Source organism: Eubalaena glacialis, chromosome 1 (genome assembly GCF_028564815.1).
Source record: "Eubalaena glacialis isolate mEubGla1 chromosome 1, mEubGla1.1.hap2.+ XY, whole genome shotgun sequence".
NCBI classification, from domain to species: domain Eukaryota; kingdom Metazoa; phylum Chordata; class Mammalia; order Artiodactyla; family Balaenidae; genus Eubalaena; species Eubalaena glacialis.
The window spans coordinates 9,222,119-9,238,905 of NC_083716.1; the positions used below are offsets into that span (position 1 = coordinate 9,222,119).

At 48.6% G+C, this 16,787-nt stretch overlaps 1 protein-coding gene across 1 annotated transcript in view; it reads right to left on the minus strand.

Moving 5' to 3' along the window:
• Nucleotides 1-10,932: 10,932 nt before the first annotated feature.
• Nucleotides 10,933-16,787, minus strand: part of DMBT1 (deleted in malignant brain tumors 1) — an 84,962-nt gene continuing 79,107 nt past the window's right edge. The window contains 3 exon segments of the mRNA XM_061189599.1: nucleotides 10,933-11,099; nucleotides 12,581-12,852; nucleotides 13,434-13,822. Coding sequence (XP_061045582.1) covers nucleotides 10,933-11,099; nucleotides 12,581-12,852; nucleotides 13,434-13,822 — 828 coding nt within the window.

The following is a 16,787-nucleotide window of genomic DNA, read 5'->3' on the forward strand; positions in this document are numbered from 1 at the left end:
ACGTGAAACGATTCTTAAACTTTTTTGACTGGAAAAATCAAATCATGGAAACTGTGACACCATTAGAACAATGGCTCCCATACTGCTACCCTGAGCTACATTTTCATATTCACATTGAATAAAAGAGCCTTAATATCAGTTTGAGTAATTATTGCTCATCTTTTGTACAAACTCAGAATTCTTCATATGAAAAAACCCAGGAAGTTCAAAAGACTTGATTTTTAGTGCAAATACCCAAATTCCTAGTTAGATTAAATCATGCTCTGATTGCATCTCTCTTTTTCTTTTGTATTCTGTGGTAATTGCCTCCTGAGAGATTAAGCACAAAAGATTTAAAATCCACAAAAGTACCCTAATGCACCAGTGAATGTTCGAGACATTCCAATTAGGTTCATTACTTACCATTTGGTAAGCGCTCTTACTGGTGAATAGTATAGCTTTTAGCTTCTAAGCCATACATTACCCTGACATCCTTTCCATCACAGCTTTTGACAATTCAACTCGTCACCCATATCTGGTGTTATTTTAGCAATTTTTGAAATAGAGGGTACAAGATATTCTTTCCTGTTTAGGGGAGAAAATTTTCCATTTGAACATGAAACACTATTGCTTTTAAAGAGACATATGGCATTCTTGGTTTCAAAGTCATGGTGGTATTCAAGGGCTTGAAATATGAGGGGGGGGGAATGTTAGTTAATTTTATTTTCATCCTAATGAGTACCAGGTTTATAAGCATCAAATGGTAAATATTATAACAATAGAAACTATTCCTCTAATAGCTGAAGGAAGAAAGGACTCATACACCTGTTGTTCACTTGCCCCTACATCCCAGCTGTCTGTGCACATAGTGTGGGAGAGGAAAAATTTCCCCCTTTACCCTTTCTAGATTCTGTGCCTGCTCTAAGAATTAAACTGACATAAGACAGATTAACCACTTGGCGGGGGGAAACAAATTTAGTTATGGATGTATTTATGGAGCCCCATAAAGATATGGGACTCAAAATGTGGCCAGATGATTGGGACTTATAAGCCATCCTGAGCTAAGGAAAAGGATAGGAATTGTAGGTGAAGAGAAGGCAATTCAAGGACAGGTGGGAAGAGAAAATGTATGGGAAACAAAAGTTCTTGCCCTTCCAGGCAGGTAAATCTCAGGTGAAAAAAAAGTGATCTCTGGGAGTAGCTCTCCTCCCTTACAAATACTCTTTCTAATGGAAATTTCCTTTATGAATGTAGATTTCCCTTACAGAAGGGTACCTTCTCCTGCATCCACAGTTTCTCAGAAATAACCAGCTCAAAATAATCCTTGTGCCAAAGGGGCATATTTGGGGTGGCCTATTCTGCTACCCTTCATAGATTTTCTGATTTTTTAATTATCCTTGTATACTTGGAATAAATCCTATATTTTCATGATTATTTTTTACATTGCTAAATTCGATTATCTAACATTCTATCCTCTTTTATCTTTGCATCTAAGTTAATGAATTAGTTTCCTTCCTGAATTGTCCTTGCTCCTTATGTTATCAGATTATAGTTATATCAGATTTTTCTAAAGTTGTTAAATGAGCCAGTAGACCTTTCACCTTCTCTAAGATATTTTAAATAAGATAAGGATTTTTGAAGAGTTTAGTTTTATTTTTTTTTGTAAAACTATCTGAACTTAGGGTCTTTTGGAGTAGAAAACTTCTGATTATTTACTCCATGTTAAATGATTATTTGTTTGTCAACATTTTTATTTCTTCTTGGACAAACTTGTATTTTCTGATTTATATTTTCTTCAAAACTATATTTTTCTAATGTTTTACATTATTTAGTATACAGTTGTTTATATATTCACTTTATTTTAAAAATATCATCTGTAATTTTTGTTCATAGTATAAGGTCCCCATACTCCACTCTTTGTTCCTGGTCAGTCTTCCTAGAGGTTCTTCTTTTTTACTAGCTTAAAAGATAAAACAGATTTTGGTTTCGTTGGTGCTCTCTATTCTATTTCCTTAGATTTACTTAACTAAAAGTTTAACACAACTCACTTTTTAATTTTGTGTTTTAAATAAATGTATTTTAAGGTTCTATGTTTGCCTTTAAATGCCAAATAGCTGCATCTAACAAAATTTGATGTCAACTACATTCATCCTCATTATATTCTAAACATTTAATAATTTCTATTACCATTTTACTTCCCTCTCAAGAATTATTTTATTTTGGAGTTCATTTTCAAGTTTACAAATAATTTAATACTTTTATTTTACTATTTACTATTTAATTGCCTTGAAGTTATAAACATGGTCTATATGACATCTTTAATTACTGGATTTAAAAATTAATCTATGACACAATTAATTTTTGTGAATGTTCAACACGTCCTTGAAAAGACAGTTCATGATTTCTAGGGTACGAGTCCTATATTCATCTTTTGGATCAAAATTTTAAATATTCACACTTTGTGGTAAAATCATCCACCACATTCATTTCTCCTTCTACCACGATCAGTTGTTGCTTTGTAGTTATGTTAAGTGTGCAATTTGTGATTGTTGTATCTTCTTAGTGGACTTTCTTCCACTATTTTTTAGTAACTATTTTAATTTTTATCCTTATATTGATTTGTGCATTAAATATCTCATTTGATATGAATATTTCAAATTCATCACGTTTTGGGAGGGATGGGATATTATATATCACAACTTTCATGGATTGTTGTGCTGTTCTGATGGCAATCACATGGCTTCCACTGTTGATGTGCCCTATGGTTTATCGTCACAGTGCGATGGGTGGGCACAGCACAGCTCAGGAATCAGACGGCCCTGGTCACAGTCCTGTGGGCATGAGAGCTGGATGGCTTTACACAAGTTATTTACTCTCCCCAAGCCTCAGTCCATTCATCTGTAAAATGGGAATTTAATAGTAACAGCCTCCTTGGGTTCTGGAGGATAATCCACACATACACGGCTCAGTGCCCAGCCCAGGGAGCCTCTCCAGTACATTACCTGCCACTGTCAACATCCTATGACAACCACGTCCTTTCCCAACTAGATACTTCTTTCCTCAGTAAATAGAAGTCAACAAATGCTCTGGAAACTATTTGACCATAAATGTCAACCTGAACACTGGGAGTCCATCTCCAGCTGCCCTTCCTGGGCCCTGAGGTGGCATTGGATTGGGGGGCACAAAAGAAACCTCCCCACCCTGGGGTGTCCATCACATCTGCTCTGGAAAATATAAATGAAGGTTTGCCTGAAAGCAGGTGTCAAGTGCAGAACCAGAAATTATCCCCATCACTTCAGGTGGCATCTCTAGACTGGACCCACATCTACAGTGAAACCCTCTGATCTAGAATCTGAGGTCCCGGCTTTGAAGCAGAGGGAATATGCAGCCCCTTGTAGGAGTTCAAGACACGTCACCCTGAAACATGCCATCTTGGCATACTGATGATTTGAACTGAAGGCACTTGAGACACAGCAGATGCAGGAAGGGCTCTGATGGACGCATTTCTACCTACAAGCTGCCCACAAAATGTCCCATCAGAATGGCACCCCCGCTGGACCAGGCAGACAGGAAGGTCCTCCTCACAGGAGCCTGGAATAGACGCTGACAGGGATCTGTGCTCACCTGTGCTCACCTGTGCATATCTGTGCTCACCTGTGCTCATCTGTGCTCACCTGTGCTCACCTGTGCTCATCTGTGCTCACCTGTGCTCATCTGTGCATAACCCTGTCCTTCCACTTGCCACCACCTACAGCTCCTAGTCCCGACCCACACTGCCTGAGGGAGAGGAGAGGGGAGGAGAGGAGAGGGGAGGGGGAGAGCCTAGTGATGGGCGCAGCCCCTGACCTGAAGTGCGAGAGGCAAAGGTGAGCAGGGGAGGAACCACAGGGCGAGGGCAGGGAAACAGAGTGAGGAGGGGTGCAAAGGGGAGCTGGAGGAGAAAGGGGGACAGAAGGGGGAAGGACAGAAAGAGACAGATACAGAATGAGAGAGAAGAAGACAGAGGTCTCCCTGGAGAAATGAAGGCTTCTTTTTCCCTCCCAGCATCGGGAATCAGCGTTGCTCTCCCTCCTGTGGTCAAGGGCACAGTCCCAGCGGCAGGGCCAGGCTCTCCCTGTCAGGACATCCTCAGCCCCTGCTGGGAGCTGCTCTTCCTGCTGTTCGTTCCCGAACTTGTGTTGCTGCCACGTCTCAATCCCCGGGGGCAGGTGCAGAGCACGCCCACCTGTCCGGGGGCTTCCGCAGGGGCCCCCGTTTCCCCCTTAGTCACGCCCTCCAGCTCAGGTCCAGCCAGGGTCCCCCCTCCAGCACCCACACGGTCACAGCTCCAAGAACGCCTCCAAAGCGAAAGCACGTCTGGTTCACCTCATCCAGGTCTGGGCTGAGCCCTGGCTGCCCCGCAGTGCATCCCAGGGACATTGGCTTAAGGCAGGAGGGAGGGGGGAGGCAGGGAGACCCAAGAAAACATCTCAGAACAAAGACAGGGGAGCCCAGAAAATGTTTAAAAATCAAGGTGGCCTCAGCCCAGGGTCATGGCCATCCTGTTGGACCCCTCCTCCTCCAGCCCAGGGTGAGGGAGACATCTCGTTGGAGGAGAGTATCTTGCAGACTCTCTTCGCTGGCAACAAGCAAACTGCATAGAATCTCTAGGTTGAACAGCAAGCAGAGCGAGAGGCCCAGGAGCAAGGGGCTCGGGGCCAGGTTTTACCTGTGCTGAGCAGCAAGGCCCAAGGGATGGCTCTGGACAGCTTCATCTTAGCAGGTCTGGCAGCAGCCTCAGGAATGAGCCTGGCCCTGGAGGCCTGGGGCTATATAGACACAGCCACTGACATCTGATCTCCTCCCTCCCTCTGGAGGCCAGGCCAGCAGGGCTGCAGGAGCCTCGGGTTCTCTAGAGGGAGGGAGGCTGCCTGCTACTAACCCCTTGTCTTTCTCAGACACGTCTGTGTCCTTTCTCACCCAGACTGGGAAATAATGCCAGTTTCTTCTCTTCCTCTCCTCTTTCTGTGGTCCTGGATGAAGGGTGACAAGTTGACCACCTGCCACATGGAACTTTTGTTTGGGGAGCACCTCCTGCCTGGGGTTAAGTGACAGCACTTTCACCTCTAGTAACTTGCAGAAGTCTCACAACACTTTGGACAGGATGGGAACTGAGACCCAGAGAGATCAAGGGACTTGCCCAACATCACAGGGTGACAGTGGCAGAAGTGGGATGAGGTCTGACCTCCTGGCTGCCTGGTCTCTCTAGGAGCCCTCCTTTGTCACTCAGGGCAAAGGCACGTAAACAGCCCCCAGTCTGCTGCAGGTGTGGGTCAGGATTGGTGGGGCAGCTGTAGTACATACCAGCCCGTGTGTGGTGTCTCCACAAGGATGACATGGGTACACACGTCAGAATTCCTTCTATATTTATGACACCAATACCACATGGCTCGGTCCAAGGAGTGTCACAGTTATAAGAACCCAGGAGAACTTCCTGTGGAAGACAGTCTAGCAGGTTCTCACCAGATTCCACAGGAGTTTCCATATGGCCCAGCTTTCCACTAGTTATTTACCCGAGGAATGAAAATGTATGTCCACACAGAAAATTATGCATGAATATTCGTAGCAGGATTATTGTAAGAGACAAAGGGTGGAAACAACTCAAATGTCCAACCACTGATGAATGGGTAAATGAAATGTGGTCTGCCCATACAATAGAAGTCATTCAGCCATAAAGGGAAATGGCAGCCCAACTGCCTTCGAAAGAGTATTAGCGATTACAAACCAAACAGAAACATGAGAGTCCAGTTTCCTGAAAAATCAACATCTCTGGATTTTACCAAATCTTTCAAAATTTCTTGTGGATCAAAAATCCTATAATTCATATCTAATTTTTTTAATTGTTATTTCTCCAATTGCCGGGGGAGTTGGTCTCTTTTTATGTTTCTAATGCAACTGCAGCTCTTTGGTGAAATGCCTGTTCATACATATCTTTGGGCCAGTTTTCTATTACCATTGCATCACTCATCTTTTTCTTATGGATTGTAGAAACTTCCTGTCATTTCCAATCCCTATCTCTTTTCATAGAGGCCCTGAAGGGTTCACAGTGTGGAGAAACGTTCCACCCCAAGCAGAACCCAGGGAAGCTGCCTTGAGCCATCTGGTCACTCAAGCTCTCCTGGCTGATGATGGGGGAGGAAGCACACTGGACAGTTTCTCCCTCTCAGGATACAATGAGAATTCTGCTGCAGTCGTTAAGCTCCCTGGTTATTACTAATATAAAATACAATATTTCCTCACAGTTCTCCTTGCATCTAGACTCTCCCTTTCCTAATCTTTCCCTGTTACCCCTCACAGTCACCTTTACTCAGAATACTACCCGGCCCTGGTCTGTGGAGAGGACAAAGGAGCTCCTCAGTGGATATAAATGCAGGAATTGAGCCAACACGGGAACCCTGGGGAAAGGGCAGTTCCTCATCTTACATCCCAGCCCAAACATCTGCCTTCAGCTCCAAAGTGTCAGGCCGGCTGTCCTCCCAGCAGTGTCCAAGCACAGCTGTGGCTGCCTGGGGAGAAAAAGAAAGCACGGTCCCTTTTCCAGGGAAATTCAAGGTTCCTAAAATCACAACGTCCTCTGGAGGAAATTTATGGGTTAACAGCAGTTTTTGAGGATTTTTGCCCCTCGGATTCTGTCCCCAAAGGTCACACCTGGTTTCTGAGGGGCCCTAAATGAGCCTGGTCTCCCGCTTCTAAGCTCCTTCCCTGTGGACTGCCCCACTGCACGTCTTTCCTCTCCTTCTCCGTGAGATGTACTAGTTGTCTCCACCTGGCTCACAGACCCCCTACGTGCCTTCCACCCCATCAGAACTTTCCATCTACTCTCTTTCTAGATGGGCGTCACCTCCTGCTGAGCGCCCAGGCTTTATTCTCACGGAAGAGTTCAAGGGTCTCTTGGGCATTTTGTAAGCTGCCTCCCCAGCATGGATTCCCTCCTCGTTGACAGAGAACCACAGGTTTATTCAGTTTCTCTTCCCCCCCTGAATGTCCCATGGGCTTTGGGAGAGGCTGATCCCAGACCCAGCTCTGAGAACTGGCCTCAGTGGTGAAGAGGTGGTGTGAGTGTCACCAGGAGGCTCCCCATCCTGGTTGGTGATGGTGCAGGAATGAGCATGTCCCCCAAATGGGCCACTGAAGTGAAAGGAAAGGTCTGGCTGCAGGGGAGGTGGGAGAGGTCTGCTCTCCACTTCCTCCCAACTGAGAGTGAAGCCAAGTCACAAGGCAAGAGGAGGGCGGGGCTGCCGGTCCAGAGCCACTGGGCAACCTCACCTCCAAAGCCTCCACTCTTCCAGCCCCAGGAGTCATCCCCGTCCTTGTTGTTGAGGCATTTGAGGTGGGGTTTCAGTCACACGCAGCAGGAAACATCCTCACCCATTTAAGGCCTCATGAATCCAAGGACAGAAAGTGCTTCTAAGGCTCCTTAAAGACTCAGAAGAACAAGCGCTGTCTTCTGTTTGAGCCCCCCAAGCTGAGCAGACCTGCTCCATCTCACTCTTCTTTAGAGGAAAGGCTATATTGGCTATACTGGAGGAAAGCCTCCAATACAATGTTGACTAAACTTGATGACAGTCATTCTGTAGTGTTCTTAACTTTACTAGGCTTGCTCCTGATGTCTCAGTTATAAATTATATGTTTTGCTGGATGTTCTTTCTTGTTGTGAGTTATGAACTTAAACTTGTTTCCTTCAATGACTAGTTTCTAAGCGTTTTGTTACAATGTTAATAGCTATTCAATTTTGTTGAATTGTGTGTCCACCTTCCGTCTCCCACAGTGGGGCCCCAGGTCCAGCAGAAGATCTTCATCAGCCTCCCTTAGCTGGTGGTCGTTGGGTGGGTGGATGCACGTCAGTCCCCATGTGGCTGGCCGGCTCCTGGCCCTCCCAGCAGGTCATGTCAGTGGAGGACACGGTGGCTTCTAGCTCTCAGTTGACCCCTGAGCTTCAACCTACTGGCCATTTTTGTGTCATCAGTGTTTCCAGATCTTAGAAACATTGCTCTTCTATTTGAAGCCATGTGAGCTTTTGATTTTTCCCTAGGTTATCCATATAGTCGTGTGCTGAATTTCAGGGAGGTTTTTACCCAAAGGCAAAGGAACATTTCTCAAAGTGACTGGTAAGTCAACTCTGTAAGAATCACAGCTGGGAACAGGAGGACTGTAAATCACTGCCCTGCACCAGGTCAACCAGAGAGGCTCCTGAGTGATTCTAAAGTTTGAAATGACTTAGCTTTAAAACAGTTGAGCCTATTTAAAATCTTGAACCTGTTTTCATGTTTACCCTGAAGGAATTCAGAACTTGCCACCAGAAAGTATGTTGATATGGCATATTGACTGTGTTGACTTAAAGATACTTGAAAAAAGACAAATCCAAAACAACAGCACACTCACGTGCACTCTGACCTTCTTTCTTTTTCTTAAAAGCAGGAGATAAGTTGCCGTTGAAATGCGTCCTCCTTATGCCAGAAGGAAATAACATTCTTATCATCAGGACATAAAGTTGAGTCCAGAGAATTCTATACACAGAGACCTTGATAAAATAATTCTAATTATCTTGTCTTCCTCACATAGTGTAATTACTTTTCCACCATTGTTTCTCTTTGTTGAAACACATATAAAAGCAAGTAGGTTTCCCAATTTGGGGGGTTTTCATTTCTTATGAGGTCTCTCCCCATGTCATGTAAAACTTGCATTAAATAAACTTGTATGCTTTCCTCCTGTTGAGTTGTCTTCTGTCAACTGAAGCCACAGCCCTGCCGTATAAAACCCTAAGAGGGTAACGATAAGCTTTTGTCCCCCAACCACTACAAGCCAAACCTAATTCCAGTTCAGCAGCCTTTGTCTCCAGGGATGACGTCAGTCTGCTTCCCTGTGTTAGAGAAAAGAGTCAGGCACGTTACAGATGCAGTTACAAACTGAGAACAAGTCCAAGGAAAAGCCCTGGGCCTCATCTGACTGCTCTCCGTTCCCGCAAAGCGCAGCCCCAGGGTGGGCTCAGTGCCCGCGGCTTTGCGGAGGCAGCCCGTTTGCAGTTTCCAGCTGGTCCTCCTGAAAAGGGCAGACAACTCCCAAATGGCTTCTTCTCTCTCTGAGCTAGACCTTCCCTCCACAGAGAAGTGAAAGCAGGACTAGCCTCCCTTCCAGGAATCTCTTCCTGAAACGAACATCCTGTTAGAGCGGGGTCCTGTGACTCCAGCCACCAGGGACCCTTCCCCACTAGACACTTTCTCTTTTCCACTTCTCCCGCAGGCAGAGACGTCACTGTGCTCACACACTGGAGAGTGAACGTGAGCGGTGCTGGCCCAGCTCCTCACATGGTGCTGGAAGACGTTATCCAGTCCACCCCAGGTGCGCACACACACACACACACACACACACACACACACACACACACATCATGAAGGCCCACATGCTTTTGTAACTCAGGGTCTTGATCCAGTCCTGAGTAAAACCTGAGGTCTTCTCACCCATCTGCTCTTGGCCCCTAGAGACCAAAAAAATATGACCAGACACTAACCCGAGCTAAGGGCAGTCTCCCAAATCCTGTGTCCGGTGGATCAAGGCACGTAGCAGCCACCTTGGCTGCTGCACTTTGGCCTGGTCTCCTGCCCGCTTCTGCGTCCTGTCTGCTACATTTCGTGGTTGTCATGGGAACCTAGACCCCAGCTCCCCGCTAGCCCTGCTGCCCAAAGTTTAGGTTGACCAACCCTCCCGGTTAGTCGGGGAACAGAGGGGGTTCTCAGGACAAGGGGCAGCAGTGCCAAACCAAGAAGGTCCTAGGAAGATAAGGGTGAGTGGTCCCCTCCCAAACAAGGGTGATATAAATGAGGCTCCAGTGGCCAAAGGACAGGGGACAGAGGTTTGAGTGGTCAGATGGCCAACCGCATGCAGCGGTGTCAAGCAGGTCCCCTGTCAACCTAGCGGGAGATGCTTTCACACAGATGTTAAAGGTTCCAACTTCCTGTACTTCCTGACCCTCTACCAAGTCTGCTCCACACTTCACACCTCACAGGAGGCCATGTGGGAGGGAGCGGACATGTCAAGGGTCACTGCAGGTCTCTGTCGAGAGTTTTCTGTCCTGTTGCCCCCATGAGCTCCTGACATTTCACCCTCTCAGCCCACACCCCAAGCTCGACACTACCCCAGGCCCCTCGGGGGCCACTCCTACAAGTACCTGCTCCATCGAGGACACGTACAAGAAGGGAATGTGCCCAACTTTGCCTCCCATGCCCGGCGTACAGAGGCTGTAATGGGTCCAGGGAGGGGAGGCAGGTTGATGTGGGCGTGGCTGTCTGCCCATCACAGCCGCCTTGCCCGTGAAGACCCCGAGGGGCTGTGCGTGGGGGATGCGGTGAAGCTGTCTCACCCCCACCTGTCCACTGCTCACTCCACACTCTCCTCCGCCTCAGGGGCACGACAGGGCAGGGCCCCGTGGCCTTTCTCACTCCTTGTGGGAGCCCACGTTACCTGTCTACCTAACATGAAGGGATCAGTGCTTAGATGTGGCACTGGAAACAGTGACCAAACCGACACTTGCTTTGAAAAAAGTTCTTTATTTGGCTTGTCCTATAATAAGAAAAGGCTAAGATATACACTACAGGCCAAAGAAGCTGGTTCATAAAAAGTCAGAAAAGAAATTCTATCTAGAACAAGCGCTGCTGTTCCTAGTGTGTGGCTCACTGCTTCACGTGGGATTTTAGGTTCCAGCACCTGCTTGCCTGACATTTCGTCCCAGCACCAAGTCTGTGTTTCTGGGAAAACCTGCTCCCATCCTTCTCACCCCCTCCTCCCCCACCCACCACTGTGCACCTGGGCCAGAGTTGGGTGCTCTGGGTGCCAAGCTCTGGACACTGGTTTCTTCCCTCCTCTTATGGGCTCCAGAGCATGGGGCCTGCGTCTGATCATCGCGTGTGTTCTCCTGCTTCACATCCTAGAGCTCAGAGGCTGGCCACGGGCAGCACGGGTGCTCCTCCCCAATGCGAAGGCTGCTACAGCCAAGAGCACAACCAGGAAGACCCCAGCAAGGATGGTGGCACTGTGGTAGCTCCCCTGGGCGCTGGCCTCCTCTTCCAGGTCAACCTCTGGCCGGTCTGGGAAGGAGAGGGGAGAGAAGTAAGGATGGGGGTCCCAGGGCAGGGTGATAGCAATCAGAACTGTTTGGTGGGCGGGGAAAAGAAGGGAGAAAAGAGTGCCTTTCAGGAAACTGAGGTCAGACCCCAAAGAGCAGCTGAGCGTCAGCCCTGGCGGACTTCACAGTGTCTTGTCAGCCAACAGGAGCAAAGAAGGTTCGTGAACAGGAAGTCAGAGCTGGGCTTTGGCATAAGATATCTGGCTGAAGGTTCCCGATGGATGGGAAGAGAGTGAGTTGGGGCATTTGAGCCCATTTGGGAAATGGGTACAAAGGTCCCAGCAAGAGGGACACCAGCCTTAAGCTACCGCAGTGTCGGTGGGAAGAGAAGGAAAAGGAGAGACATGAACGGCGTCCCCATCGGCCGCCTTTGCCCCTCCCCCTGCCCTGCCTTCCTTCTCTCTTGTAGCTCCAGCCCCCATGGTGGGTACCATGCAGGTGACTTATGACTGCACTGTGTCCCCTCCCGCTGGAATGGAAGCTGCTCAGGGCAAGGATTTTGATGTATTTAGTTCTCTGTCTCCTGGCACATAATTGGTCTTCCAAAGATGCCTGGAATGTTGAATATGGGAGGAAAGAGCCTGGAAGCAGCCAGACTTCCAGGGGAGGGCCTGAATCTGGGCCCCGAGGGGAGCAAGCTGTCAAAGATCCTCTGTGGGGTGAAGCCCTGTGACTGCGGGCAGATTTGTGACTAGTGCTGCCCCATATCTGCCCCTGTCACCAACGCCACCACACTTGTTGACCTGGTCCGGCCTGGACCAGAAACCATGGGAATCCCTCGGCAAACATTTCCTCACCCACACGCACAACAGAACAGCCCAGTGGGAAATCTGCTCCCCGTTCTAGATGGGGAAAATGAAATGGCTTTTCCAGGATCAACCCCTGGGAGCCGTGAGAATAAACCAGTCCTGCCTGGATCTACACGGCCCTGCCCAGACCCTGATCGCACTACTCCAGGGCTACAGTTTGTCATCATCATTATAAGTAATAACGTGATGATTAATGTTAACATTGGTGACAATAACGATAGTAACAAAATCACCGTTCTTTGCAGCTGGTGACTTATACCAGGCAGGGGCCAGGGCAGTGGAACTAACAGTATTTTGTGTAACCCTCTCAACAGTCCTAAGAGGTAAGTATTAACGTTTTTGTTTTACAGATGAGGAGTGTGAGGTTGGGTATTCAGAACCCAGAGGGTAAAAGTGTCAGGTGTTCTGTGTCCCACATTAGAACTGTCTTGACCAAACCCTACACGCGCATCCCCCACGGACCAGAAGCTCTCGGAAGAAGGTGAGAACCAGGTCTAGCTCCACTTCATATCGCCCAGAGTAGCACAGGAGCCCTATTCGAGGGGAAACGGGACACCCACGGAAGCATCCCAAGTCCCCGTGGTTCACGGGCCTGGGTCCTGGCAGATGGCGGGGTGGGAAGATGGCCACCTACCCAGGCTCCTCTTCTCAGCGTGCGGGACCTGCAGCAGGATGGGTCCCAGGGCGACATCCACCTTCTCCTGGTAGGAGCCCACGCCCCTCTTGGCCCTCACAATGCAGCCTCTGCTGCAGCGGGACGAGGCATCGTACGCCCTGCACACGACCATCTTGCACTGCAGGTACACGGAAGGGAAGCGGCTCAGGAAGTGGAAGGAACTGAACTTGAAGCGGAGGACGTTGGGTGAGGGCTGGCGGTAGGATCGGTAGGTTTCATCCTTCACACACCTGGAGGAGGAGAGGAGTCACCGTCAGCTCTCAGCAAGGCGCTGCCTTCCTCGCGCCACCCACCCCATGGGCTGGGCATCCTCCTCAGAGGGTGGCGGTCAGGGGACCGCCTGCTGCCTTCACAACATTCCTTGTGGACCACCTGCTGGGCATGCTCTTTGTGCGGCACCCCATCTCCTCCTTGTTTAATCCTTCCGACAGGCTGTGATATGGGCTCCACTACGCTCTTTGATGGCTGCAGAAACTAGTTCAGAGAGGTGCTATTGCCCGTCCAGAGTGATGCAGCTGGGACGGGGCAGAGCTGGCATCTCAACCTCCATCTGCTTCAAAAACAACATTTTCCCACTACAGGCATGTCTTTTTAATATTAAGGCTTGCCTGGAGTTCAGTCACTTGGTCTAATTTTACTTTATAGCTAACCTGCTTGATGGCCACTCAGTTCTCCAGATGCCCAGAGAGGACAGCCTGGCTGGTTAAGCTTGAGCTACTGGGAGCCCAATCTGCCTCCCTTGAGCTCTGGGCTGGTTGTGTGTGAGTTATCAGGTAAAGGCTGAAGTCCACCCCATGAAGACACTCCTTACCCACTCCGGATGAGATCATAAGTCAAAGATGTAAAGTCATTGCGATGTGGTGACGCCACACAGGTGTCCACAAATAAGGCCAGGGAGGCGTTAGAATGGAAGACTTCAGCCTGAAGGTACAAATCCTGGTTCAGGTCCACATAGTATGGGCTGCTGGTCACGGGATATAAGAATGAAGAGGATGTATAAAAGGAAATGTTCACGTCAAAATTGCTGTATTGTATGTTCTTGACCTCGAGGGTGTCATTAGCAATGTACATCGTGTTAACCCAGGTGTTCTGGAGCATTTTGCAGCTGATGTGAATGTGGAGGTCCTTCCTCCTCTTGATGATGCCACTCGAAACAGCTGCTTTGAGGAAGTTGGAGTAGGTGATGGTATCATTATCCACCTGGGAGAGACAGGCAGGCGAGCAGAGTCAGGCAAACGTCACCTACTAAGGGAATCTCGTTGCTGGTTTGGGTGAGAATGAGACTGAAGTGATGCTGCAAGATTTCAAAACCCTCCCAGAACCACACAGAGATGGCACATGCCTATCACCATGGCTACCATTACCTGGGATGGATACACTTCACCAGCAAGACTCCCTCCTTTCACACATCCCCTTTCCTCTGCCACGTGATGGGGACCACAGTGTGTTGGTGCCTCCCAGGAGCTGCTGCTTATGGAAAGATGGGGGTGTCTGGATGACCCCCTACCCCTGCTGTATGACTAAGCAGAGTTTGGTCTCCATGGCTCAGGGGCCTTCTGGCTTGTTCTATTTCATTCTCGCTCTTGCTGGGAGAAATCAGGGGAGGCAGTCGTGGGAGGGGCTAGTGGGATTCGTTTTCACTGTGCTGTTTGGATGGGTCAGTAGTTATTGCAGTTTGGTGTCTGAAGCTGCCGGAGCCTGAAGCAACAGAGATCCAGAGTTATGGCTGCGGCAGGTCTCTGACCTCTGGGGCAGGAAATTCCCCAGAGGCTCATATGGACAACAAGGTGGTGGTGTGGGGCGGGGTGGGGGAGGGTTGGAGTGGGGGCCATGGCAATGCTGGAGCACTTCCTGTCACGCTTTGCTTCTCCACTCCCCAAACCACAGGACCATTTCCTGCTGTGCCTTTCATGAAGCAGCAAATTCATAAGAATGTTGGTCTCTCACGCTGTTTGATGTGCCTACCGTCTCATAAGAGTGACCTTTCCAGAGACAAGAGTCTCACACCTGGTGGTCTGTAAGCATTTCAAGGAAAGGGTGATGTCTAAGCATCTCTCTTTTCCCAGGGCTTGGTGTAGTGTTAACTATAGCATCAGTAGCATCAATAAAGATCCATGGAATGGAGGAAAGGTCCAGGGGGCAGAAGTCCAGCAAAAGTACTTGTGATGAAAGAAGGATGGTGCCAGGAGCAACCAGCCCAAATGGCCAAGAGGACACAGGTGAGCAAATGCCCCTGGAAGCCCCATGGTCATGATCATCTGGCCGCAGGTGAGGTGAGCACAAGAGCAGCATCTCCAGTTGGAGACTGGGCGTGGTGCACTCTTTCCCTCCCATATGCTGTGATGGTCATAAGCAAACTTGTCCTTGCCTGGTACGAGTTCCCACCAGCCGTGGGTGCCTCTGCAAGAACAGGCACAAAAATAACACCATAGTGGCCTAAATAGAAGCCCTAAAATGTAAGACAACCTTACTCTTAAAAAAAAAAAAAAAAGAATAGCAAGTTTGTCATTGAGTGACATTTAGTCATATGCGCTGTCAGGAGCAAAAGTTCATTCCTGGCCATTTGGGAGATTAGACAAGTTCCCTTCTGAAGCCAGCGCTTGTACAACCTAAATATAATTATTCTTTAGAGCAGCATGTGTTGGAGAGGCTTTCACTTCATGTCTGAAGTTGCAAAATTCAGCTCTGAGTTTGTCCCTTCCAGAAAGACATGTGAAAAGAGAAAAGTTTAACAACTATCTAAAGTGGTCTTGCCACCCTGGGACCCTTGCCTACTCTCTGACCGTGGGTTTCCCTTTTCTCCCGTCAGAGGGAGGCTCTGGCCTGCAGGGGACGCCAGAGCCCGCACTTTGGACTCAGGTCTGGCAAAGGGCCTAGGATGGGCTCTACGCCTTCCATTCCTTCATGGGAAGTACACTGTGTTTTCTGCCTTTATATTTTCTTAAAAAAAGAGGGGGGCGCTTTATATTGGAGTGCCAGTGGTTATCGCAATAAACCATATAAATGTTGCCACCTTGTTACTCCTTCAAAGACAAGCTGAGGTGCCTTCAATTGAACTCTGTACATTCACATGAAAGTGTTCTTGAATCCACATTTGCCTGTGGTTTCCATGGTCAAGCTAGATTCTGAATGCACGCCAAACAATGAAAGTGGGTTGCAGGTTTATTTCTTGATCATCAGAAGCTGTTCTGATTTTAAATTAAAATTCATTATTAGACGTCTGCTCAGTGTGCAAGGCACTTGGGATGGAGTGGGAGTCTGGCAGACATGTCAACGGCTATCCCATAGAGACTCGGCCTCTTCCGCCTGGCATCCCTCCCACTCCTGTGGTGGGGAGACCTCGCCTATTCAGACACAACGTTCGTCAGACACCCACTAAACGGGGCACCTGGAGGAGATGCAGAAAGTCCCAGCTACGGATCATACCGTCCTGCCTTTGAATCCCGGCTCCACAGTTCGTGATCATGTGGCCTTGGGCAAGTGGCTTAACCTCTGCAAGCTTCTGTTTCCTCACAATTAAATGGGAACAGAAGTTGTCTCGAGAATTTTGAAAGTCTTGTGGAACTCTTAGTTCAGTGCCTGGCACGCATACTAGCCCTTAATAATCTGATTATAAAGGCTTAGGCTCCACACCAGGGGCACTGGCAGTTGCAAAGGTGAATGAAACATCGGCCTGCCCTGGAGGCACGGTTTGCTGGATACAGGTATTTAAATAAGCAGAGGAATCAGAATGCAGCCTGTGCTGCCCACGACCAGCCAGATTAGAAGACCAGGGCTGGCCCGTGGCTTTGGCAGCTCCTATTGGAGATGAAGGAACACAGATAGGATGGCTCAGATGTCAGAGGCTCCAGGCTGCATATTTGGAACTGGGAGGGGTGGTCACCTTTGGTAGACTGATTCCCACTGACTAAACTCAGGACAAACCAGAATCCAACACGACTGATTGACAGGGTGAAATGTAAAATCCAGGTCCACTAGAACGTTTGCAGGGCGTGACTCATCTGTACCCTTCTCTGCATGTAAGCATCCCTGACCCAGTCAGCTCCTTTCAGAAGGAGATCTGGTGTCTGTAGGGACTGTCCAATGGGCGCTGGGGGGCCACAGTGGCAACTGCAGACCCTCGGGCCCGGGCACCCACCTGTGGCTGACAGGCCCATCTGGTTAG